This window comes from Silene latifolia, chromosome 7, assembly GCF_048544455.1.
Source record: "Silene latifolia isolate original U9 population chromosome 7, ASM4854445v1, whole genome shotgun sequence".
In the NCBI taxonomy this organism is placed as follows: domain Eukaryota; kingdom Viridiplantae; phylum Streptophyta; class Magnoliopsida; order Caryophyllales; family Caryophyllaceae; genus Silene; species Silene latifolia.
In genome coordinates, this window is record NC_133532.1 from 14,634,246 (window position 1) to 14,661,678 (window position 27,433).

At 38.5% G+C, this 27,433-nt stretch overlaps 2 protein-coding genes across 2 annotated transcripts; one reads left to right on the forward strand and one right to left on the reverse strand.

The window, feature by feature from the left end:
* The first annotated feature begins 1,153 nt into the window (after positions 1-1,153).
* Positions 1,154-5,316, forward strand: LOC141591817 (pectinesterase-like). The gene is made up of 2 exons (XM_074412298.1): positions 1,154-2,373; positions 4,411-5,316. Exons 1-2 carry the CDS (start codon positions 1,209-1,211, stop codon positions 5,106-5,108), a joined length of 1,863 nt encoding a protein of 620 aa, XP_074268399.1. The 5' UTR covers positions 1,154-1,208; the 3' UTR covers positions 5,109-5,316.
* A 92-nt stretch (positions 5,317-5,408) lies between these two features.
* LOC141591816 (sucrose synthase-like) lies at positions 5,409-13,564 on the reverse strand. Its single transcript, XM_074412297.1, has 15 exons — positions 13,270-13,564; positions 11,605-11,737; positions 10,689-10,840; positions 10,401-10,593; positions 10,155-10,273; positions 9,657-9,873; positions 9,126-9,221; positions 8,871-9,044; positions 7,815-7,931; positions 7,495-7,661; positions 7,147-7,371; positions 6,651-6,972; positions 6,247-6,491; positions 6,032-6,170; positions 5,409-5,753 (listed from the first exon to the last, which is right to left on the reverse strand). Exons 1-15 carry the CDS (start codon positions 13,362-13,364, stop codon positions 5,679-5,681), a joined length of 2,469 nt encoding a protein of 822 aa, XP_074268398.1. The 5' UTR covers positions 13,365-13,564; the 3' UTR covers positions 5,409-5,678.
* Between the last annotated feature and the right edge of the window lie 13,869 nt (positions 13,565-27,433).

Here is a 27,433-nt window from a genome sequence, read left to right on the forward strand (position 1 = left end):
ATGGTGCTTCATTAAACATGCCACCAGTGGTGATCGAGTAATAGTTTAAGAAAAATTCGAAAAAAAAAACAAATTAATTACAAACTTTGAAATTTTCAACCGCGGGCAATTGAGGGAGAAAAATTGAACTACACGGGTAAAGACAATGTGGCAATATGAAAAGCACCCTAGTAGGCTTGTAATTTGTAAGTACTACTCTATGTTCTATGCACACGAGTTTATCAATCATCCTTGACTGTAGCATCTCAAAGCACAATAATACAGGACCTTGCCACCACCCTTCATTAATACTGATAATACACCATATCATCTTGTTAAATTCGTACATGGGTCTGAGCTGTGCCCATCGAGAAAGAGAGAATGTCTAGTTTGCAAGTCCAAATAGCTTTCATTCCAAAACTAATTGGCCATGGATGAAGTAACTCCTTGATTTTTAAAGTAGATTACTCTTCCTCTTTTATCCGATGTGGGAAAAGATGTGCACGTAATAGGTTGGCTTATTTCGTCACACATTCGTTACTCGTAGATATTTGATATTTGACATATACTCCTTTTTACTAAAATGAGATGACGCCACCGCTTCACACTCACCGGTCCACTATATAGGAATAGGATCCTTTAAATGATGTCTTTACATCAGATATGTGAGTGGGTGGTACCACTCGATGACACTCTATCATTATCCTCATTTTGTCGTGGAAGGCATCTAGACCTGATAAAGTTGTCTCGACTTGATAAAGCTAACCTGAAATCCAAAAATGACCTGAAAAGTCTGACTAAAACTTAACTCGATAGACTTGATCCAAAATTCACTCGACTCAAATAGAACTGAAACCCAAAGTGCCCCGAAATGAGTTATTTAAGGCAAAATCCTAACCCGAAATTATTCGACCCAAAAATGGCCGACTCAAAGTAACTCTGCCCAAACCTGACAATTGAGATACTCTCCATTTCCTTTCATTATTACCTCTGAATGGCCAATAATTTATTTCGAAACGATCTTAACGGTTAGTTAATAATGATTTAATATTCTTATATTAGAGAAAATGAAAGGAAATTGAGAGAGAAAGTAATGGAGAGGATGCTCCCTTTCGGATAGTAGATAATTTTGCAGTGATTTCTTGAGGTAACCCCCAAACATTATTACCTTCCACTACCAGGGGATCGGATATGTTTCTTCTGACATCCAACAACAAATGTGACAGCAGATGCAAATCATAAATCACAATAAATCCTCATTCATTTCTCGTTGCTACACCCAAACTTTCAATCACCTTTTTTTCTTCTTTATATATTTCTCATTTTCCAACCTTTCACCCCTCAACCAATATCTACATTACATTATCTCATACAAAAATACTATGAACATACCAAGAAAAGCCAAGCTTCTAATTCTACCAATATCAATCCTCACCATAGTTTTCTTAACACTAATCCCTACCTTCAAACACTCCCAAAAAACCCACATTCACCTCCACATCCACAAAAATGTCGAAATCGCGACGTCTCACTGTGATGGCACACTTTACCCTGACCTATGTATCCAAACCCTGTCTAAAATCCCGAACCTCCATAAGAAATCCATGGCAGAAGTCGTCTGTCACACCCTGAATGTGACAGAGGACGAGGTGAAGACCTGCGAGACTAACGTCTCGGGAATTGAGTGCGCCAACAGGAGCGCACTCAGCCCACTACAGAAAAATGGGCTGAAGGACTGCCTTGAGCTCCTCGACAGTACTATCGACGAGCTCAAGGCAGTCTATAGTGAAATGACGAGCAAGTGTGGACCTGCTCGTCATTTCACTGACATGACCACTTTCTTAAGTGCTGCCATGACGAACCAGTACACGTGTCTAGAAGGGTTCGGTGTGGGGTCCAACAGGACTATACGTAAGCACTTCCAACCCGGTTTGTACAGAATTTCTCACCACGTCAGCAACTCCCTCGCAATGTTAAAAAAAGTACGTGGTCCCCGCCATTGTAATTCATCGTCGCCTTACCCCAGCGACGATGATGACCTAGCGGAGGCCAACCGGGTTGACCAATCCGGGTTTCCCGGTTGGATGAAGAGAAGGGACCGTGGGTTACTACAAGTTAGTGGAAGTTCCGCAAATGCTACTAAATTCGATCTAGTGGTAGCGAAAGACGGTTCAGGGAATTTTACGACTATCGGGGACGCGGTGGCGGCTGCGCCGAATAAGAGTGATACGAGATACGTGATATATATAAAAGCAGGAGCGTATTTTGAGAATGTGGAGGTTGATAAGAAGAAGACGAATATAATGTTCTTAGGAGATGGGATTGGGAAGACTAATATTAAGGGAAATAGGAATGTGATTGATGGTTGGACTACTTTCAGGTCTGCTACTCTTGGTATGTTTCTTTGCACTATTTTTCTTTCTTAATTTAAATTTTTTATGTTATGAATTTGTGCTTGAATGCGTATTATCGACTGTTAGTATGTTATGTTACACAAATTCTCGTTATAGACGGACACTATCCATTTATATGTATAGACGGATACCATTTTCCCTCACAAAATACCCATTTGCTATAAAGTGGGAAGCACATGGAGGGTGCCCCACGTTGTCCCCCTACCCATTTTATTAGAGGTCTTTACCCGTCTGTTCGCCCCACCCATCTATACCAAGACCTATTGGTTATGTTATGGGACCGGACGATAGTTTTATCCGAGATATCTATGGACTCTAAATTATTTTATGGGGTGGAGGGATTTTAGACCTTTAACCCCTACGGAGACTTATTTAGTTATCCAGACGACCATTGAATCAACACAAATTCTTGATTCAAACGTACACTTTTTGTTTTATTTCTCAAACAGGTATATGTAACCATTTTATAATTAACTGTAACCATAATTGTATAGGCAGTGTTACAGTTTATGGTAACTGATTTTTCAGTAGTGGTCACATTTAACTGTAAAATGGTTACAAAATCCGGTCTTATTATTTCAGACTAAAAAGGCATGTCTAGGCACTATTGAATCAATAATTCCCTCGTAAACAACATTGTCATTTTTACTACTTCGTAAAACTCGCAAGTAGTACAATGTAATACTTTTATTCCTTTAAATCACATTTTTAGTTAAAATTCTTATTTGTGACGGTTATAAGTCTTATAACTCACAAGCTTGTTATGTAGTAAATGTAAGTAGTTTTGAAAATGACAAGCTTATTACGATTATAAGCAAGATTTGCTAACTTTCTTACACGGGTTAAGCATAGATTTGAGCAAAGAAATTGGAATGTTATGTTAAAAGCAGGGTCATAGACAGACATACAATGAGACATTACGCTGCACGTGACGGAAAATGACAGAAAATCTAGTGACCGACGCTGCAACATGGTCTTTTTATAATGAAAAATTTAGTGTAATTGTCCTGTAACCATAAAACAACAACATCACCGATGTCCGACAAGAGTGACTTAAAGATACTCTGTATTAGTTTATGACTAGGGTTAAACTCATTAAATATTTACACTAATATGTTTATTATCTCGGTTACTAATTTATATAGCCTATCCAGCATAGCTTTTTGTCAATAGTTTAGTTTGCCTTATTTTCCTCTCACAAAATAAAATAAACATAAACTATTCACTAAAATCGAAAGAGTATGGAGTACAAATTAGTACTTCTTTCAAGAATAATTGTAAAACGGTTTTATTCTACACAAAATCTCATTGAAGACGGCACGTAAGTGACGGATACCATTTTATCTCACAAATGACCCAAATAGAGGAGAGAGGGAAGCACATGGGGGTGCCCCCACCTTGTCCCCCTATCCGTTTTGTGAGTGTCATTACCTGTCACTTGCTTCGAGCCGTTTTCAGCAAAAAATAAGGATAATAGATTTGTCGGCAGTAGGTAGGATGAGTGTAATAACTAATGACAGTGAAGTAAGGGAAGTAAAGATAGTCCTACTCTTCTAGCTATAAATGTGCACGAAAATGCACATGCAGGAACATAATAAATAGGAATGGTGGAAATGATGTTGCTATATCGCTAAATAATTGATGGCTTTTTTTATATCTAGTCAATTAGTTACGACTTAGGTCCTACTTTCCCAATTTTGTCTCTTCGTTACTGCCTTTTACTGCTCTTTCACAATCATGCCGACACATTCACTTTTTCATCAACACAGTCACTCACTCCCTCGTAATCAGTGGTGGAGCGAGGGGGTTAGCAGGGACCGTCGCCCCCGCTGAAGTTTCAAAATTTCGAATTTTTTAGTTAGAATTTTTTAATTTTTTCGAGATCCCCTTATAATATTTCCCTTTCGCCTCCGTTGCCTTAAAATCCTGGCTTCGTCACTGCTTGTAATAAGTATGAGAGATGGTATCTCGCTATAGAAGACAACTTACTAATCAATTTTTCTTATCATTTATGCAGCTGTGGTTGGAACCGGATTCATAGCAAAAGGCATCACGGTTGAGAATTACGCCGGACCAAGCAAACACCAAGCCGTAGCCTTGAGAAGCGGATCTGACCTCTCGGCATTCTACCAATGTAGCTTCATAGGCTACCAAGACACCCTCTACACTCACTCCCTTCGGCAATTCTACCGTGAATGCGACATTTATGGGACGGTTGATTTCATCTTTGGTAACGCGGCTGTTGTCTTCCAAAATTGTAACTTATACGCGCGTAAGCCTCTCGACAATCAAAAGAATATTTTCACGGCTCAGGGCCGAGAAGACCCTAATCAAAACACCGGTATATCAATCCTTAATTGTAAGGTCTCGGCGGCCTCAGACTTGGCCCCTAATAAGACCGCCTTCAAATCGTACCTAGGCCGGCCTTGGAAATTGTACTCGAGGACAGTCTACATGTTCTCAAATATCGAGGATGTGGTGGACCCGGCTGGTTGGTTGGAGTGGGACGGTGATTTTGCACTCGACACATTGTATTATGGCGAGTACATGAATCGAGGGGCAGGCTCTAATACTAGTGCCAGAGTTAAATGGCCTGGGTACAGAGTAATCAATAGTTCTTCCGAAGCAAGCAATTTCACCGTCGCGAATTTTATTGAAGGTGGTGTATGGCTTCCAAAGACGGGATTTCCTTTCTATCTCAATTTGACTGCTTAGATCATACCGATACAGGAACTCAGTCTTGGACATTGATTTAAGAAGATGGTCTAGATTGTCATTTGATTCATAATCGTATATTGTTTCGAGTATCGTGATGCTCGAAGTACTTCAAGCATTTACGTAGAAAAGTAATAGTCGGTTCGCATGTTATGTTAAGGACCGGTAATAGTGTAAAATAAAGACAGATGAGAGTTTTTCTTCGGCATGATATGATGTAATTGCAGTCGAACACAATTCTCGACAAAATTTTCATAGTGGTCTGCAAGAGTCTGAACCCTATTGCTCGAATCTGAATCTCATTACTTACAATCGTATTGATACAACATGAAGAAACCGGACAGTCATCAAAGGGTTTGAATACACTCGTTCGGATATATTATACATAGTAACAAATCCGCCAAACCCTAGGACGGTAACACTCTCTGAGTCGTCAAGGATATGCATTTCCTTGTACATTTCCGTACCAGAGAGTGTCTGATACCGAAAATACAAACATTTTGCATTTATTTTAACATGTATTCACAAACTATACATATAATGTGGCCCCCATGGCATTGGTGTCACCCTTCACGGTCCACGAAACGTTCCAACTCCTTCTGTCGTCGAAGGGTCCTCATCACTCACCAGGGGAACCGATTTCGCCTGATGTGACATTCATATAGCAAAAATTAGGTTTTGAATTGCAAAAATTGTACATAGTCGTCTTTCCATGCTAATGGACACAAGCTGAGAAGCGGAGAGGAAAGCAGAGAGGATATGACACAGTCGCACAAAAACTTACAAGAGACGGTCTTATAAGTCCTAACCATATATGCTGATTGCAAAAATCAATTTGACTTCTTTTATTACTCCGCATATATGGTTAGTGACTTATAAGACCGTCTCTTGCAAGTTTTTCTGCAAAAATAAAACCTGCTTACCAGGTCACGGAACTTCAAAATGTAGAACATCTCAAGATAGCGTCGAGTATCTCTTCTCTCTAGTTTAGAGGCATACTTCCAGAAACCATAGACGCCCGCCAAGGTCATCAGCCTTTCAGAGTATTTCTGCCATGTATACCTGAAACAGAAATTTAAAATGAGCATGCAGAGATCTGTAAAACTGTAACCTGGATTTTTTTTATATCAATCCAAACCTTTCATTGATCCTCTGCAATCCTCCTTCAGAGATTTTACACCAGTAGCTTGGATCTTCGGCACACTTTCCAAAAAAATCAGCCATTTTAGTTGCTGCCTGATCGGGGTGATATGGGTCAATATGAAATCCTGAGACGCCTTCTTCTATGATTTCAGCGGGACCACCGTGTGACGTGGCAAAGGTGGGAAGGCCACATGTCATTGCTTCAACAACCGTAAGCCCAAACGCTTCATAAAATGCAGGCTGCAGAGGAAATAACAAGTCCAAGTAAAAAAGGGCGACAATTTTTTTGTAAGAAAGTTCTATGAGGCGGTGAATCGGTTGGAAACTAAACCCAAAATCATACAACTCCCAAAATAAGTTAGAACAATGCAGGATAATGACTGAGAGAAGATAGGCAACCTGCACAAAGATTCCTCTTTTGTCAGCGATATAACGGTAAAGTTCACCGTTTTTTGCTCGATTTGTTTGTGCGGAGATCCATCGGAAATGTCCCTTCAAATTATATTCCTTGATGAGGCTGTGCATCTTTTCGATTTCAGCTATCTCTTCCCTATCATTCGACTTCTTTACATCATTGTAACCAGCAACAACAACTAGGTTTGTCAACTCCTTAAGTTTGTCATTTTTGCCATAGCACTCAACCAGCCCTGATATGTTCTTCACATGGTCTAGCCTTGCCATGGAGAATATTATGGGCTTCGAGGGATCATCTATTGTACCGCTGCAGTGATAGAAACACCAGCTAAGTAAATGACATGCGGCCTTGTGGGTTTGCAATAATAATGTAAAACCACCTCGAATAAGTATTTATGCAATAATAATACCACTTAATCTGATTTTTTGTTTCTGTGCAGACGCAAATATCATCAACGAAATGAGCGAAGGAGAGAATTACATGTGATCGTCATTCTGTGCAGGATCAAATAAAAGCTCCTCAATGGATTTATGAAGAGCAGTGAGCCGCCTCTCCTCGTCAGAATAGGGAAAATAGATAGACATGTCTGCTCCTGGTGAGACAATATTGAACTTCGGATCAAAGACATCAATCCCATGAACCACTCGGTATAGCCCCGGTAAAGTGAAGGCCGTGTGGCTCTCATATTGACCAACAGTGTTTTTCCTGAAAGAAAAATGTATTGTTATGGACTTGTGGCAATAATAACTGTGAAGGGAAGAAAAGACATTGGTATAAACAAAATGGAGAAATCTTTGAGATCTCTCATGCTGTAAGAATTACACTTACGTTCCAGCGATTTCTTGGTAAGTGCTTGTAACAATGAAATCAGCATGATTCATTGCTATCAAATCCGCTGTAAATTGACATGAGAAATGGTATTTATCTTCGAACTTTCTCCAATATATGTCAGAATCAGGGTACTTGGTTTTCTCCAACGCGTGTGCTATAGTGCACTGCAGATAAAAAATGTCACGCAGTAAATATGCATGCATAACACATTTACCCTTCGGACACACACTGAGTTTCAATATTTATGTAACCGGAAAAATCAGAGAAATCCTTTACTATGGGAAAAAAAAAATGGACAACAGAAATTCAAGATTAACCTGGGTGACACCCATTTTGTGGGATAATAAAGAAGAAACAAGGTTTCCATCACTGTAGTTGCCAATTATCAGATCTGGAGGACCCTGCAACTCAGCAGTTATTTCACCGGCCGCATCCTGATAATGGTGACAGATTACACAGAAATTAGTTTGGCACTTTGACAAGTAATATCTGAATCTATACTGATTTTAAGTAAATGAAATGCCACAAACAATGTCGCACTCTGGTGTGCGACATACAAGCGCATACCTCATACATCTACAATACGCAACACATCTCAAACAATTTAGAGATTTGGTAAAGGTGAAGGGTTATTACTACACAAGCACAACTTTATCCGTAATATGTCAGAAGTTTCGACAAATCACAAGAACCTATCGTCTTTTAGAACAATAACATTCACCGAGCTCTATATTAGTTGGTCCGAAACCCAAAAAGTGAAATAAAATTCAAACATGGCTAGAGTGGACAACATTCATCTCATAATCGCATCATTAACAAGATCATCCAAGCTGCAATAACGGGTCACAGGATAACATACTTGACCAATACGGAAGCAACTACCTCCTTTTAAGGTCAAGAGGGAGGAGGTAAGGCAATAATATGCTTTGAGAAACAACCAAGACAAAGAAAAGTTTCAGTTTGCATAGGTATTTATTGAAACATAAGTGCACCTTCCCATCATTTGCAAATCACACCCTTTCATCTTACGTGACCGTTTTCTCAGCTTAATCTACTTGATAAGAGGAATAACCTACGGAAGGATGTCATGCAATAAATATTCCCTCTTTTAAATACAAGTATTCAGCTCAATAGTCAAGTAAATTTATACTAGGCACGGAAACTGGATTGGAGCATTTAAGTGAGTTTTAACGTGGTTTTTTTTTTATAGCGCTATTGTTATAACGTGGTAGTCGTGGTTGGTGGGCGTTCTAAACAATCTGCTCCCGCAGAAAAGTTGCCAGGATCCAGGTGATTGGCTGATCTACCAACCAAGAACAATTTAGTGCATGTGAACCAAATTAGTACAAGTGAAATTGCTAAACATGAGTTACCTCTGTAAATGTTTCCAGATATGGCCACACATCAAATCTCGATATCCATTTACGAAGAATTCCTTTCTCTGACCGAAAAGGAACTCTCAGAATATGAGCATACTCTGTCCCACTGACTCGTTCCAAACGCTGGTTGCATGTGGTTCCTTTAGCATCAGGAATCAATCGAGTCACCTAGTTCGAGTGGGTTATCATGTTATGGACTGTAGCTTTGTAGCATCAACAGATCATGAGAAGGTACAGTAGAAGACTTACTATAAGAATTCTAGGAGTCACATCAAGTCCTTGCTGCTTTATGCGTTGAAGCATTTCATGCTCTAAAGATCGGACTTGGTCGAGTATATAGACAATCTACATTCACCGACAAAAACCAGATATTCTGCAATCAGTTTCATGTCCTATAGTGATCTAGATCACAAAGAATCATGGATATCAGTAATTATCAGCGTAATGTAATAGCAATACAACAAATTTTACTCCAGTGCCTCATCAAGGGATCGGATTCCTAAAGTGGCAGGGTAAGGGAAGGGAGCGACATGTATACACTGTTACCGCGCATCTCAGAAGCTTCTGAATGACCCGTAATAAAAACTGTGTCGAAAATTGAATTGAATGACTACTTCGATTAAAAAAACTACCTATACAGTGAGCCATTTTGTTTCGTTCTTTATAACCCAAAATAGGGGGGTCTTTGTCTCCATTAGAAATGCAATGGGTGTATTAGCAGTGAGTTTCATGTTTACGAGAGCATACACGTATTTACTTAAACAGGGAGGAGCCTTATACCTGCCCTCCAGTGTCGGGCAATCCCAGCACATTTGCCTGCCCAAAGTACCCATGCACAGAGAGAATAACAACATTAAAAACCATAGGGATCCTCCCAAGGAATGTTTCTAATGTAGCGGGATCCGGAGCCTGAAGGATGTCAAGGAGTAAGTGCATCATCTGCAGAACCCTTTCCGCTGTATCACCCCAACCTCTCTCGAAACCCATACCTTGGAGTCTGAACATGAAATATTAAGAACATGTAAGATTACTCAAACAATCGGCTTTAAACTTCTCAGATAACTTCCATCTCAGCATCTCACAGAGAGGCAAGTATTTGGTAAGACCATCCTACTAATATGTGACGATGACTCACAGGTTTGGGTGAGCTTTATAAATAAGTTGAAAACTCACTCTTAAAACCTGAAAACTCACCATGTCTAATTTTTTTTACCGTAGGACGATCTTACACCAGGAAAAACAAGTTACAGGCATTAGAGGCATATAATGAAAGCATACACAAATTCAAACTCGGAGTAAGGGGTATCTGAGGAAAGCTTGGTTAAGTAATCCTCTGCTTTAGATAATGCAGACTGAAGACGAGATAATGTCTGTATTCGCTCATTTAACATCATTGCCTGCATAATATTCACAAGTTGCTCTGAGCATCGTCACCTTAGGTTTGGTCCAACGATTGGCATTAATAATATTAGCATTTCAAATCTTTCCCAATCAAAAGTTGCAGGCCTTAACAACCTAACTTACCACTCCTTTATGTCGGTGGATACGAAGGAAATTAAGTAACGGCTCCAAGCAATCTTTGTTCCTGAACATGATCGAAGATAAATGACGGTTGAGGAACTGAACACCATTACCAATTGAAGAAGACCGAGTTGGACGAGGAACTGATTCATTAAAAGGCTCAAAATCAAGCTCAAGCACAAAGTTATCATCGCCCCTATGACACAAAAAACATATAGATAGTTACACAAGATCTGAAACAAGCACTGTAGAACTACATTAATAGTCAACAAATTTCACGGTAATACTCACTCTCTATCCACAAGTTCTTCCTTGAAGTGAAGATACTCAGATTCAGTTAATTGCTCCACATTTAGTTCGTAAACATTAACACGAACATATTCCCAAACACCAGGTCTCGGGCGGACAGCTATAGCAACAAAAGGAGGGACAACAATTGCTTCCTACAGCGAAAAAAGGCAAACAAAAACAATTGAGGTAAAATTTAGAATGTGGGTACATTTTGATATTTATGACTTAGAACATTTGTGGCTATAATATCAAAAACATAATTGCCCTTATTTTTCGAAGTTCTATTTTACAAAATGGAAATTATTTTCCCCAAGAAATCAAAGGAAGCGGCTTTCTATCATAATCACATGTTTGAAACTATAAAAAATACATACATTGATACATGCACGAGGGCGCACATACACTTGACTCAATCCCAGTCTCAAATCTCAATCAGGCAACAGTCTCATGTAAATAAATATTCTGTCATATATATAACGGGAGTAAAAACACGGAAATGAACTTGGTAACTGGAATGTTCTCAAATTTCAATCGCTTCTCATATTCTCATGACTTCAACCATCTAGTGATCTAAAATTCTAAACCCCAAAACTTTATCAAGATGAAACAGGTCATTGCAATTGACCAATAAACGGTGATCTTTTCTAACATAAAAGACCGTCTCATAGTAGAAAACATCTGCATACAATAGTACCGATCTAAAACGACAATTATCCTGTACATGATTCATTCACCACCCTAACAGCTGCCACCCCTTCTAAGTTGTTACAAGATATTTGATTCAAAATCCCAAGGAATCTACTATGTTTACGACACAAAATGGTCGGTCGACCGTCTCGTACAACAATAAGTGAATTAGTGATTACAAGAATAGGTAAAAACAAGGAACATTAATTAATCAACATAAATAAATTACCTGAGCAGACCTAAGAATTTCACTAAGAGGGCCATCACTGAGCAAATGCTTCCCTTTGTCTTCCCCAATTACCTTTTCTAATCCATCTATCAAATGATGCGGTTGCAACATACATTTCCCCTGTGACACATACCTATACATATTTCAAAGTAACATTAAATCAACAATTGGTCTTCCTTGTGACGGGTTACCATTTGTGGCGGATATTTTGTGAGTTAAAATGGTAACAAAATGGGTTAGTGGAGAAAGGGGACCACATGAATAGTGTTGCAGAAAGAGAAAAAGTGGGTACTTTGTGAGGTAAAATGGTATCCGTCACTCAAGAGTGACGAATATGTGCCGTCACAAACAAGAATTTGTGTTAAATCAATTACCCCAACATCAAAACTTTGCACAAACTCTAGAATTATGGACACTGTATAACAAACCCGTATTAGCAAATACAATTATTTGCGTAATTAATGAGATGCATATGCTATTATAAGGTCATAATATGTCTGTCAATTTATTGATCAATTTTATAAAACCGTTGTAACAATTCATGATACAAATTTAACTCACGCAGTGACGGAACTAGGATCTGTAGGTGCCTAGGGGGGCGAACGAAGAGTAATATGATAAGGAAAAATCGTTGAAATTCGGAAATTTAAACTAAAATATTCATTGTCAGGGCGAGCGCCCCTACCGCAGTAAGGAAACCAGGATTTAAAGGAGTCCATTTTCTAAAAAGAAATGGAGAGTCCATTTCCCATCAGCAGTCCGGATCGCATTCTGACAACATCTAACGGTTCCAAGTATACGCATAAAAATAAAGGAAAAACGGGGGTAAAAGAGGAAATTATTATTAAAAAGGGATTGAGAGAGGAAATGGCGGATCCTAATCCGATTTAAAGCTAAGGGTGCAAAAAATCTCCGCGGAGCGAACTAGTAATATGATAAGGTGAAACAGGAAAAAGTCGGAATTCTTTAACTACAAATTTAAATATTATCGATGGTTAGAGGCCAAGGATTGATTTATCAATAAGTCTTACTTGTGACGGACGTTATCCGTCACAAGCTGAAGACGAATAGTGTCCCTCTCACAATAAGGCAAGTGGAAGGCCAAGTGGGAGGAAAATGGAGTATCCTATGGATAGTGTCACTTGCATATGGTAAGAGGGGCAATATCCGTCTTCAGGTGGCGGATAATACCCGTCTTTAATGAGAATTTGTGTTGATTTTATATCCTTAACAGGCCCCCTAATATAGTGGTCATGAACTCATGATCTTTTAGTCATAGTGGCTCTAATACCACAACCAAATCCTTAAGCGCTGATGGTCTAACATCTCCTGGCTAACCCGCTTAGATTTGCCACTACCTACTAGTCCCTTCGGCTCAGTCATTGAACTGATGAAATAACCAACAAGCTAAGTCTTGCTCATGACGTTCACAAGGATAGGATGTGACATTTAACGACTACTTACCCTTATTAGAGATATTAGTTAGTATAAGATATTATTATGATACCCATTACTAATATCTTATACTCCGTACTAACTAATATCTCTAATAATCCTTTTTAACATTATTTAAATCGGGGGTAAATCGTCACAAGTATATGAATTTGTGTAAAATAACCACAAAAAAGAAATAAAACCCATATAAATGAAATGATAAAATCAAACCTTGAAAGAAGGGAGACAAGCTCATTACGATGAACAGAAAGAGTATCCTCTACTCTTTCCCTCATACTAGGTAATTTTCTAAGCTTTTGTGTCATCTTTGATCTTACTTCTTCAATTCTTGATGATCTTACAATAATAGTAACTCCTATTTTTTAGTTAATTAATTTTGCTTTGTTTAGAAAGTTGTAGTACGAGAATTGAGGAGGAAGAGAAATGTGTAGTGAAGATAAAGGAAGAACGTAGAAGAGTGTGGCATTATATAAGAGGAACATGTGGCATTTTGAGGAAGCAAATTCTAAGATGCGTAAAATAAAACAAGGTGCTTTCAAGTTCTCGCTTAGGACGGATTATCTATTTTAAAACTTAAAACGGGTTAAAATATTATTTTATAGTGATTATAGCAATAAAATTTTATTGTGTTTAAATGTCGTGTAAGATTTTGGCACAAATTTGTGGGGCTACATACTTGTGTAAATGCCTAAACACAAAATCTCATTGAAAACGGGCAATATCCGTCACAAGCTTGTAACGGATACCGTTTCCTCTCACAAAATGCCCATTAAGAGATAAATGGGAAGCACATGGGGGTGTCTCACCTTGTCCCCTCTCCCTTTTTGTGAGAGGTCACAAGCTTGTGACGGGATCAGCCCGTCACAAGTAGGGATGGCAATGGGTAGGGTCTGGGTAGGATCCGCCTAAATCCGGACCCGGACCCGAGATTTTCCCTTTGGACCCGTACCCGACCCAGACCCGCAAGGGTCTAAAATTTGAGGACCCATACCCGGACCCTATGGGTAAGGGTAAGGTCTTGGTCTACCCGAGGGTCCGAGTTTTAGCCACTTTAAGAATAAGATTAACAAACTATGGGGTCTATAATATTAAAAAAAAAAAATTCATACTACTTTAACATTATGAGTTTATTAATCTGCCGTTAATGGTGGTTGTCGGTCGCCGCCTATTAGAGAGGTGGTTGTCAGTCGCGTATCAGTGCTTTGGTGGTGGTTTTCTTGTGTCAGTGGTGGAGTGGTGGTATTGTCAGAAGAGTTTGGTTTGGTTTTATCACTTTATGGGATGAGGGAAGAGAAAGAGACTTTACTTGGGTTTCTACAGTCTGCCAGTATGAATTCAGAAAAGTTGTGATTTTGATTTTTTTTTTTTCTTTAATAAAGGGTCTAAGGGTCGGGTATAGGTCTCATAACTTAGACCCGGACCCGGACCCGAAATATTTTTTTAAAACCCATACCCATTGGGTCTGAAAAAATGAGACCCATACCCGACCCATTAGAGTCCGACCCTCAGGGTCTGGGTTGGATCCCCGACCCACTGCCATCCCTAGTCACAAGCAAGACTAGCTGATGCCTAAATGGATTAGTTTTAAAGAGTGTAGTTTAGGTTGGTCGGTACATTTGGATTAGATTAGAGGAGGATGATCCTCCATGTTGGGGTAATATCTAGGAGTTGGATTTATTGAGGACGTGGTTTGGTGATGTTGATGGGGAGGTAATGTTTTAAATAAAGTTGGTAAAAGTTGATTGGATTTGAGGAATTGATTCAAGTAGCTTGAGATATTATTCGATGAAATTTTAATATCACAAAATCTCAGTGAAGACGGACACTATCCGTCACTAGAGGTAGCAATCGGGTCACTCGGGTCGGTTACGGGTCGGGTCAACGCGGGTCGGGTCATATCGGGTTCGGGTTATGTCGGGTCAGTGACGGGTTCGGGTCGGTTCGGTTCATGTCGGGTCGTCTTCGGGTCGGGTCATCAACGAGTGGCAAGTCGGGTCGGGTCATTAGCGGGTCAGTGTCGGGTCAGGTTATCAGCATATATTTTATCTTATATAATTCGTTTTAGATGGTAATTTTATGTTTAAATAATAAGTAGGTGTATTAATTGTAGTTTTAAGTGAAAATAATTAAGATAAATGTCAATTTGGTGTTATTTAAACCATTATTAAGCTAGTTCATTATCGGGTCATCTATCGGGTTGAGAAAATATCGGGTCACGGGTCGGGTCGGGTCGGTTCAGGTCGGGTTCGGATTGGAGAAAATAAGGCTGTTAACGGTTATCGGGTCGGTTCGGGTCGGGTCGGTTCGGTTTCGGTTCACCCAATTTTCGGGTTGTATCGGGTCGGGTTTCGGTTGGGTCGGGTCGGGTTCCTCGGGTCGGGTCAGCTTTTGCCAGCTCTATCCGTCACAAGCTGAAGAATAGTGAGATGAAAATGACTCGAGCTAATCTAACATAAAATCATTGAAGATGAAAATGATACCGTTTTCTCTCACAAAATATTCATTGAGAGGTGAGTGGGAAGCACATGGGGGTGTCCCACCTTGTCCCCTCTCTCTTTTTATGAGAGGTCACAAGCAAGACTAGCCACTAATCTAATACATTGATAATTGATTAATTGATAATCAGTTTTAGTTTTAAACTGACATGAGATGACTAGTAACTTCATAATGATTCGATGATCGCTAATAACGATCTTGCTTAATAATAATCTACATACGATCAAATTTCATTTTTAATTTTACCTTCAACATAATTAAAAGCATTTATAAATAACTTTAAAATTAAAGGGATATTCTCTCGTGTACCCCTCAACTTTTTCATTTTCTAAGATGTATCCTTTTTTTTTGCAAAAAACTTTGACCGTCAATAACTCTTGGCTACAAGTTCAGAATACGATAGTTTTTTTTTTGTTTTCAAATTAACCGTCTTTAAGAGGTCTTCAGTTTGAAAAAGAATTCACCGACGTCTCCACTCGTAGTCGGGAATTATGATCGGTCAAAGTTTATTCGTTAAAAAAGCTTTGACCAACCATAACTACCGGCTACGAGTTCAAAAAACGGTGATTTTTTTTTTCAAATTCAAGGTCTTGACGAAATAATTGGTTTGAAAAAAAAATTACCATTTTATGAACTCATAACAGAGAATAATTGTCGGTCAAAGTTTTTTTGTGAAAAACGAAGGGTACGCCTTAGAAAACGAAAAAGATCAAAGGTACACGAGAGAATATCCCAAAATTAAATTATCAATTTCAATATGAAAGTATAAGATTAAAGATATGTTGATATCTTGAGAGTTGAGCTGATAGTGACTTAAACGGAACCTGACGCAATTTGTCACCCGATGATGACCAAATAGAATCTTAACTAACTTGAATACATTATATATTTATCCGACATAACTCAAACCAGATATGAGCCGCCCCGCTTTGACTCGTCTCATAACCGACTTTAGTGATCAAATTACCACCTCTTTACCTCTAGCTGTACATAGTTTGAGCAAGTTCGTCAAGCCAAATCTGAGCCGAGCTCGGCAAGACTCGTTCAAATTGAGAGCTTGTTTGATTTGTTTTGTATAAATTTGATATTTTAAAATTATACTCCGTGTATATTTTAGATTATTATGTTGATTTGTTATATACAAATATATCATTTTATATAACTCCGTATATTTTAATATTTTATAATTGTATTTGTTTTCAAGAATATCCCCTATCTACTAAAAGGATAGGTGAACTCTATCATATTCCCGTGAAAAAGCATATTCTTAAAAAAGGAAACTAATGATAAGTATGTTCATTCACTAATTAAAGAAACTAACAATTACAATTTATTTCATCTATAATATTCATTAAAATTAGACCTGGCAAAAGTATACCGAACCCGAAAAACCAATCGAAAATACCCGAATCGACACCTGACCGTACACCCGAAAGCTATAACTGAACTTCACCCCGAAACCTGAATCGACCTGAATTGATTCGAAATCGAACCGAATTTGTAATATCCGAAATAGACCCAAGATCGAATGAACTCCGAATCGTTTCAACTGAATTGTTTTAATCCGAACCGATATATACCTGAACCGATTTCAACCCGTACATTGATGACAGAAACCCAACATTGAAACCCGAAATGACCCGAATGTACCTAGGCGTCACATTTAGGGTATCTTTTTGTACATGAGTGTCACCCCTTTGATGTCAATGAATTAATATTATATCGTAGTTATGCAAAAAAACATTATTTATTACTTTTTTTAAAAAAAATTATTCGTATTATATCCAATCTTTTGAATAAAGACCTAATCCCTAGACATCCGATCCGATTATGACCTGACTCGAATCTCATCTGCTCCGATATTGACCAAACTTGAACCTTATTTGCACCGATGTTGACCCAACTCGAACTTGAACCAACCCGAAATATCTACAACCGATTAAAAGTGAAAACTGAATCCAACCTGAATTGAGCCGAACTGAAATCGAAAAAAAAGATAAACCGAAATAACCCGATCCGAAAGAACCCGAACCGAAACTGATCCGATTGACCTGTTTGCCGCCTCTAATTAAAATTAATCTTTTTATCAAATTATATAATTTTCACTCAACTTTAAACTATGTTATTTTAATTAAAATAAAAAAGTGATATAAAATTATAAATTGTTAAATCTTTTATTGATCCTATTATTAGTTGACCCATATTTTGTATAAAACGATAGTTGTTATTACTTTCGTGACAAAGAAAATTGAAAAAAACAAAAAAATATTATAACACTTGAAACTCATTAGTTTTATGCTATAACATATTTTCATTAGAATATATTTCAACTCATTACTCAATTCTCTTAACTAATTCTCAGTTCTAACTTTTATTTATTTAAGCAAAATACAATGATGAGAAATGTAAACAATTGTAAGGTATCAATATTATATAAATAATTTTATAAAATTATTAAACTTTAAATACCGTGCATATAATGCACAGGGTCTAAAGTAATTGATCATTAATTAATTACTTCATTTGTTATTTAAAAGGCGGAAAATGGAAGAATAATATAATGGCAAATATAACTCAATTTAAGCTCCTGAATCAAGCTTTTTCTTGGCCGAGTTCAAACTTCAATTAATTTTGTACACTCAACAAGCTCTGAACTTGAGCTCAATATTCTGAGCCGACCTCGAGCCCATCAAAGCTCAAGCTCGGATCGACTTGGTTATAGCTTTCTGGGGAAGAATGATGGAAGGGTGCTGGTGGACCTATTAAAACCAATCCAATTTATATTGGCTTTACCCAAACACAAATTCTTGTTTGTGACGACACATATCCGTCACTCATACCATTTTACCTCACAAAGTACCCACTTTTTCTCTCTCTGCGACACTATTCATGTGGTCCCCTTTCTCCACTAACCCATTTTGTTACCATTTTAACTCACAAAATATCCGCCACAAATGGTAACCCGTCACAAGGGAGACCAATTGTTACCCAAAATCGTTTTACATGTAAATAACAAGAAATGACATTTATCTATCAACACGACTTAGTTAGGCACCATTCTTTTTTACTGAAAAGAGCTGAACTTAACAGAACTGAACTTAATAAAACTGAACTGTAGTTAATTTGTGATTTATGATTAGATGAGCTGAATGAAACTGAATTGAATTGAACTAAAATGAGCTAAACTTAAGTAAAAAAGAGATCACTAATTTGTGGTTAAATGGTTAAATATGTATGTAGTAATGTATTATCAATATCCCAAATCCCTAGTTGAAATAAGGTTTTTCTAACATGTGCCCTAAGGGCACATGATAAGAAGCTAAGTAGGAAAAGAGTTTCAACATTATATTACTAATTATGGTAAATATGAATTTCAACTTTAATTTGTCACGATTAGCTTATTATCATGTGCCCTAAGGGCATATGTTAGAAAATCCGAAATAAAATGAGCACATTCGTCTTAACTTAAAAATAGTCAAATAAGGAATACCTTAGTCTTCCTAGGGTTCTATGGAAGTTGAGTCCTAGTTCATCTACGTAATTGTTTCCTTCCTGCTCAAGGTACTTATCTACATCATGTATGTAGGTTTTTCTTTCGTTTTCTTGAAATTTTCTATCTGTAATCTTGCGTTTCCGACAGTATTTTGGGCACTATTAGGGTTTTGTTCAACTTTGTTTTGTTATCTGGGATCGGCTTAGGGTTTGTTCGAATAGTTTTATTTTGAGAGTTGTTGGGCAAGTTTTCATGGAGTCACATAAGGGCAGTAAGGGCAAGGGGGTGTTGGGAGAGAGTTCAGGGGGTGGTAAGGAGGAGTTTGCATGGGATGTTAGCGAAGATGACATTCATGAAAAACTGGTGGACAGGATTCTTGTGGGGAAGATTTGGGCATCGAAGATGATTAATAGTAAAGCTGCTATCGATACGATGTTAAGTCTATGGAATCCGACGAGGAAGGTGATGGGTAATATGTTGGATGCTCGAGAGAGAATCTTCATCTTTCGATTTGAGGATGACCATGATAAAGCAAAGGTTCTTGAAGGGCAGCCTTGACACTTTGATAAGTTTGTATGGTGCTTCAATGAGCCTAATGGTGAGGGAAAGTTATCTGATACTCCTCTATATCGTCTTCCTATTTGGGCTCAGGTATATGATCTCCCCATTAAGGGTCGTATGAATGAGGCAAATTTGCGTCGCCTAGGGGACCAGCTGGGTATGTATGTGGACAGAGATGATACTCCATTCCCTGAGATGGAGAGGGCAGTTCGTATCCGTGTTCTACATGATATTCGAAAATCGCTAAATCGTTCAGTTGAGGTAAGATTGTCTACGGAGAATTTGACAAACTTCGATGTCAAGTATGAGAGGCTGCCGTTGTTCTGCTATGGGTGCGGTGTGCTGGGTCATGGTGTTAAAGATTGCGAGCACGGACCCTATGACGAGGATGATCTAAAATATGGAGATGGACTGAGGGCGTCGCCGCGGAAGGGTGGAAGGGTGGGTGTGACAGAGGGAAGAATCGAAGTACTAAAAGAGATTTAAGGCCTGATTTTGAAGAAGAATATAAAAAGAATGAGGCGAAGATGAATGAAAAGCTGCAGCGAATTGCTCTGGCAGGGAAGAACAGGTTCCATGTGAGAGCAAACCAGACGGAGTTGAGGAGTGTACTGGAGGAGGATGATCAGGGGGAGGAAGACGTTGGTTAACTGGGTGGGGGACGAGTTATGCGGTGAGGTGTCGAGATGATCAATAGGGGGATGGGTATTGTTGATTAGGGCATGGTTGGTAGGAGTATTGATGTGAATGTAACTGAAGGATGTGAGCTGCTGGGTACTATCATTCAGGGGAGTTTCACAGTGAAAAAGGCGAAGGAGGCGGAGTTGATGGTGGAGGGAACTAGGCAGGGGCAATGCGACAGTTAAGAAGTGGCAGAGGTCTATGTGGGTAGAGCGGGGGGAAGGCTTGGATAGTGCTAATATACATGATAATTTGGTTATCAATGAAAACCAAAAACGCGTGAGAACTGATGATGAGGAGCAGTGTGGGGCTATTTCAAGAAAGGTTACCAAACACAGGGATGTGTCAATATCTGAGGCGGAGGCTGATTCAAGTCAACCCCGCTGGGCCCAATGAATCTTTTGAGTCTTAACTGCAGGGGGCTGGGCAACCCCGATGCAATAGGCGGACTCCGGAATCTGCTCCGGAGGGAGGCCCCAACTTTAGTGTTCCTGTGTGAAACAAAGCTGATTAGTGTGGAGATGGCAACAGTTATGGTACGTTTTGATGAGTATAGTATTATGGCGGTGGATAGTGGGGGTCGCTCTGGTGGTTTGGCGTTCTTGTGGAGGGAAGATATTGATGTTGTTTTTCGGTCTGCTTCTGTTCACTTTATGGATTTTGATGTTCGTTTAGACAATTTAGAATGGCGTTGTACAGGCTTCTACGGGTGGCCGGAGGTGCAAAATCGTTATTTGTTGTGGGAGTTGTTGCGGTGTCTTGCAACGGAGTCGCAGGGGCCATGGTTGTGTATGGGTGATTTTAACGAGATTCTTATCGTTGGAGAAATGAAAAGGGGAGCTCGAGCTCAGTGGCAGATGAATAACTTTCGAGATGCACTGGATGTGTGTGGGCTTCGTGACTTAGATTTTGAGGGGTATGAGTTTACGTACGATAACGGGGAGGTGGGGGCTGATAATAGGCAGTGTCGCTTGGATAGGGCTATGACGAATGGAGGTTGGAGGGAGCTTTACCCTTATGCGAAAGTGGTCCATATGGGGGCGTGAGTGGTCTGATCATTCTCCTATTAAAGTTGTTATGGATAACCGGGATAGGTTCGAGGGGCATATCAGGCGATGTTTCCGTTTTGAACAAATCTGGGTTGGGGAGGAGGACTGTGAGGATGCTATAAGTAGGGTTTGGGAGGAGAGTGACTGGGATGTAGTGGAAACAATTAATAGGTGTGCACAGGAACTGAAGAAGTGGAAGAGAGTAAGTATTGGGAAGATTATGCGAGATATTAATCGAAAGAGGAAAATGTTAGAGTGGTTAAATGTGAGTGAAAGGACTATTGATAATGTGCAGGAGAGAAGGGTTGTACTGAGGGAACTAAATAATTTGCTTAGACAGGAGGAGATATTTTGGAGGCAGCGGTCAAGAGCGTTATGGCTGATGGACGGTGATCGGAACACAAAATACTTTCATAGGAAAGTCGGGCAACGAAAGAAGAAGAATTGTATTAGGCGGGTCACTATTGACGATGGTAGGGTTGTAGCCGGGGATGGTGGGATCAAGGCAGCAGCAGTGGGGTTTTTTAGTTCGTTGTTCGAGTCTTCTCAGCCGGATAATTTTGATGAGTTGCTGGTAGGTGTGCGGGATAGGGTTTCGGAAGAGATGAATGCTGTGTTTGAAGCCGAGTATAAGGGGGAGGAGGTTTTTGATGCTCTTCGGCAAATGCATCCGTTGAAAGCTCCTGGGCCGTATGGGATGAATGCTCTGTTTTATCAGACTTACTGGCATATTGTTGGGCCGTCTGTCACTCGGTTGGTTCTGAGGGTTTTAAATGGAGGTGAGTTCCCAGCTACCATTAATAAGACTCACATTGTTTTAATTCCTAAGAAAAAAGCACCTGATAGATTTAATGACTATCGGCCAATTAGTTTATGTAATGTTTTATATAAGTTGATACCTAAGGTCCTCGCTAATCGGCTGAAATCGTGCTTGGATGATTTGGTCTTTGAGAATCAAAGTGCTTTTACCCCTGGAAGGCTAATTTCTGATAATATTTTGGTAGCTGAAGAGTTAAGAACGATTAACACCTAAGAGGGGGAGGGGGTGAATTAGGTGTACCTTTTAAAAAAATTTCTCCTTTACTTGGTTAGAGACTAACACAAGTAAGAGCTATTAAGTACAAACTTGAGAAACTTAATGAATTGTAAGTTCACAAGAGGTACAACAGTTCTATGCAACAATAAAGATGAGTGATGTTGCACAAAGACGGGCAAATGAGATTGATGAATAAAAGTAGAATGATAAAAGAACGTAAAAGTAAATAAACAAACAAGATGATGTTTAAAAAATTGGTTCAGCTCCTACTCCGGAGCCTACGTCCAACCGTTATTTTATTGCTTGTTTAGAAATTTACTCAAACTTAACTAAACCATTACAATGAAAATAACTCGCCAACCTACTCCGGTTGCAATTGCTTGAAGCTACTCTGCTTCAAGACTTTCTCTTGCTCAAAGCTACTCCTCTTCAAGACTTAAGTTCTATCTCAACGGTTTACAGAGTCAGAATCTCAGTGGTTCACTTAAGAACATGGAGATTACAATTAAGACCTAAACACGAGAATCATAGAACATACTCTTTAAGCAACAGTGCAACAGACTGATACATGGAGATATTTCAGTACTTTTGAAGACTTTAACACTTAAAACGTTTTTGCAAATACTTAAAGAAAAACAGAAGTTTTTTACTCTGAAATTTTTTGCAAAGATTACTCAATAAAGTGCTCTTAAAAGTCTTGGTTTTGAATGAGGTAGAGAGCTCCTTATATAGGCAAGGAACAATCACCTAAGAGTAGAAAAATTATTATAAAAATCTAAGCTTTGGAAATGATGAAAACTTTTCATTATTTTAAAATGATTTTAAAGTAGTGCAACTGATATTATATCTACACAAAGATTTGATGATAAAGCAAAGGACATGGTTCCTTAAGTTAAGGAGGACAAAGTTCCCCCTTTTTAAGGAAAAGCATATGTACTTCTTTGAATCCAAAAGCTTAGATATTTTTCATATGATAAAGCATGTTACTCTTATAATTTTGCTTAAAAGATTTCTGAAATGAAAATTGTAAACATTTGTATGCTTGAAATTTTTCTTTGTAAAATTATCTCCATCGTTATATCAGATGCAACAGTGCATTGAACTGTTGCATGGTTCTGCTGTCACTTGACAAGTTGAGTATGTTACACGCCCTCGTTTACAACTTTTGACTTAGGCTAGGGATATTCTTCGTCTTGATCATTCTTGCATCATCTTGATGAGTAATTTTAAACTTCAAATGCTATTAACAATAACTAAGAAGCAAACCATTAAATGACAATGAAACTTGGCATCATCAACCAAGTATGGTCTAACAAATTCCCCCTTTGATGATGGCAAGTTTTAAAATGTGTGATGTTCCCCCATAGCCCATGATTAGTCGGTCTTTAAACATTTAACATAAAACATATAAAACATGATCAATGAATGAAAGGGTCAAATTACTTAGCCTAAGTAAAACATATAATCATGGTAGCAAAACATATTACGGTGAACGCAAGCCTAAGAGTTAAAGGGTCACACATAAAACATAATTATACTACTTCCCCCTCTTGACATCATCAAGGAAGGACAAACATAGTGACGGACACAATTTGACATTACTTTAACAACAACAAGGCTAGGTTCAACAAATAAATTAAGTACGGTTTGCAAAAGAGTTTGAAGAACATTAAGCTAAAAAGAGTTAAGATTATGGATAATGGGTTAGGGTAATGGATAAGTGGGGTAGAAATGAGGTTAATCAAGTATCATCAATATCCTCGTGACTTTCCCCCTCAAATGTTTGCCTATTCTCCAAAAATTCTCCATTGAAAGTACGAAATTTCCCAAATTCATTATGAGACTTTATGGCATTACTAACCAATTGATAAAGTACCAGATGCAACATTCAAATTGACTGTTGCAGAGAACGTCTTATTTCAGATTTTTTTTTTTTTTTTTTTTTTTTTTTTTTTTAACTTGAACCTGGTTTCTTTGTTTTGAACAAGCTTGATATAAGAATGGGCTTGTCATCTTTGTTTTCCTCCAAGTTATCATCAATTATTTCGACGATTTTCTCACTAGTGGCTTGTGATAAGCACAATGGGTCAAGACTATTGTTGAACATATCATCTTCATTCAAATTTCCAACATCTTTATGGATTACATCTTCATTTTCAACTCCAATATTCTGGTCATCTTCCTCAATTAGAGCAGTGATTTTCTTTCATGTAACAGTTGTATGGACTGTGGCATCAGATTTGGGAGGAGATATAATCTTTGATTTCTTAGGGAAATGGGTTTTTCAACAAATGTGCTTCTCAACGTTTCAAGTATGGCAGCGGATTTGGTGGACGAAGTCATTTGTTTCTTTGATCTTTTCGTTGGGTTATAGAATCTTGAAGACATTTAAATTTCAGTTTGGATGAGGGTTTTGGAGGCATTTTTGAAGTGTTGATTTGGATGGTTTTAGTGACATAAGAAAAGTGGAGAGGTTTGATTTTAGAATGTGGGTTGGGTGGCTTAATGCAAAAACAACTCAAGTGCAAGCATAATTGTTCATATTTTTCGAACCATACTTTTTGCATGTAGTAATTAATAATCAATTTAGGGTAACCACATGTATGTCCTCATCTTTAGTCAATCATTTAGGAAAGTAAAATAATATGAGTCACATATCACCCAATAAACCAATTTCCAACCGAAGTTTTACGAATTGTTCTCTTTCAAGCGGTTTTGTAAAAATGTCGGCTATTTGATTTTCCATTCTACAAAAGCTAAGACAAATATTTCCCATTTCAACTTGATCGCGTAAAAAATGATGTCTTATGTCAATATGTTTAGTTCGAGAATGTTGTATTGGATTTTTCGAGATGTTAATTGCGCTTATATTATCACAAAATATGGGAGTGGTTTCGAAAATAAGACCGTAATCACGCAATTGTTGTCGCACCCAAAGAATTTGAGCACAACAAAGAGCGGCACTTACATACTCACTTTCGGCCGTGGATAGAGCAACGGTATTTTGCTTCTTGGATGCCCATGAAATGAGACACGGTCCTAAGAACGTAGCAATACCCGATGTGCTTTTCCTATCCAACGAGCTCCCCGCATAATCCGCATCCGAAAATCCTACAAGATCAATGTCATAATGAGTTGGGTACCAAAGATATAGACTTTGTGTTCCAATCAAATACCTAAAAATCCGTTTGACGGCTTTGAAATGTGATTCCTTAGGATTTGATTGGAAAAGAGCACATACACACACACACTAAATTGTATGTCGGGTCGACTAGCGGTTAAATAAAGTAATGAACCGATACCTCGATACACCTTTTCACTAACACTCTTACCATTTTCGTCTTTGTCAAGGTTGTGTTTAGAAACCATTGGTGTAGCATAAGGTGTAGCATTAGTCAACCCAAACTTACTTAGCATTTCCTTCAAATACTTTTGTTGATGGATCATTGTTCCTTTCTCATTTTGTTTGATTTGAAGACCAAGGAAAAATCCAAGTTCTCCCATCATGCTCATTTCAAATTCAGAAGTCATTAGATCCAAAAAGTATTTATAAAGGACGTCATTTGTTGCACCAAAAATAATGTCATCGACATATACTTGCACAAGCAACAGTTCATCGCACTGTGACTTGATAAACAATGTTTTATCAACCGAACCACGTAAAAAATCATTTTCCAATAGAAACTTTGAAAGTCTATCATACCAAGCTCTGGGAGCCTGTTTTAAACCATAAAGTGCTTTATCAAGTTTGAAAACGTGGTTGGGAAACTCATTGTTTATAAAGCCCGGTGGTTGTTCGACAAAAACTTCTTCTTCAAGATATCCATTTAAGAAAGCGGTTTTGACATCCATTTGAAAAAGTTTTATGCCGATATGAGATGCAAAAGTTATAAGCATACGTATGGCTTCAAGCCTAGCTACCGGTGCAAAGGTTTCATCGCAATCAATCCCCTCTTGTTGATTAAACCCTTATACCACTCGTCTAGCTTTATTCCTTACGATTTCTCCAACATCATCGAGCTTATTGCGATAGACCCATCTCGTACCAATTACAGTACGTTGAGATGGTCTAGGGACCAGATGCCATACCTTGTTCCTCTCAAATTGCTCCAATTCTTCTTGCATAGCCGTGACCCAATATTCGTCGGTTAATGCCATTATGATATTAATGGGTTCAATTTGTGATATGAATGCTTCAAAAGCACAGTGGTTTTGGAGTGATGATCTGGTTTTGATTCCATAGGTAAGGTCAATGGTTAGATTTGATAAAGGATGGGAACCTTGATGCTTCCATTTCTTTGGAACAAGTGTGTTAGAGGCCTCGTTTGTTTCGTTTGGTTCTGATGCAACAGTTGATGTGACTGTTGCATAGGGAATATTTTGTGAAGGTGTTTGTGGATTAGTTTCAGTTTGAGGGGGTTGCTCACTTGCTTCTTCATTAGTTTCTGTTTGAGAAGGTTGCTCACTTGCATCCTCATTCCCCCTGAATGAGCTAGCTCCACCATGAGATGAGGGAGGGTTAGTTCCCCCTGAATTTTGGCCAGCCTCCTCAAGCAACAGTGGCTCCAACTGTTGCTCAACCACTTCCACTACTTGATCCATGTCATGTAGTATCATTCCAATTTCAAAGTCATCATCTTCCTCATCATCCTCTTCATCATTAACCTGTGTATTTGAAACAAAGAGACTAGATTCGTCAAATATTACATGAACGCTTTCCTCCATTTTCATGGTTCTCTTGTTATACACTTTGTAAGCTTTACTATGGTCGGAATAACCAACAAAAACACCTTCATCACTACGAGCATTAAATTTGCCTAGGTTGTCTTTTCCATTATTGTGCACAAAGCATTTACTACCAAAGCATTTTAAATGTGAGATGTTAGGTTTTCTTCATCGTAGTAATTCATAAGGGGTTTTCTCAATGATTTTTCTAATCATGACACGATTATAGATATAACAAGATGTGTTAACGGCTTCTGCCCAAAAGTTTCTTGGCACTTTAGAGCTAATGAGCATGGTCCTAGCCATATTTTCAAGAGTTCGGTTCATTCGCTC

Bases quoted from the DNA above. Each gene is read 5' to 3' on its own strand.
- LOC141591817 (XM_074412298.1), top strand. From the start codon at position 1,209: ATGCAAATCATAAATCACAATAAATCCTCATTCATTTCTCGTTGCTAC. The intron at 2,374-4,410 runs GTATGTTTCTTT...TCATTTATGCAG, and splicing joins TTTCAGGTCTGCTACTCTTG to CTGTGGTTGGAACCGGATTC.
- LOC141591816 (XM_074412297.1), bottom strand. From the start codon at position 13,364: ATGACACAAAAGCTTAGAAAATTACCTAGTATGAGGGAAAGAGTAGAG. The intron at 10,841-11,604 runs GTAATTTATTTA...TTTTCGCTGTAG, and splicing joins AAATTCTTAGGTCTGCTCAG to GAAGCAATTGTTGTCCCTCC. The intron at 7,932-8,870 runs GTAACTCATGTT...CACCATTATCAG, and splicing joins ATCTGGAAACATTTACAGAG to GATGCGGCCGGTGAAATAAC.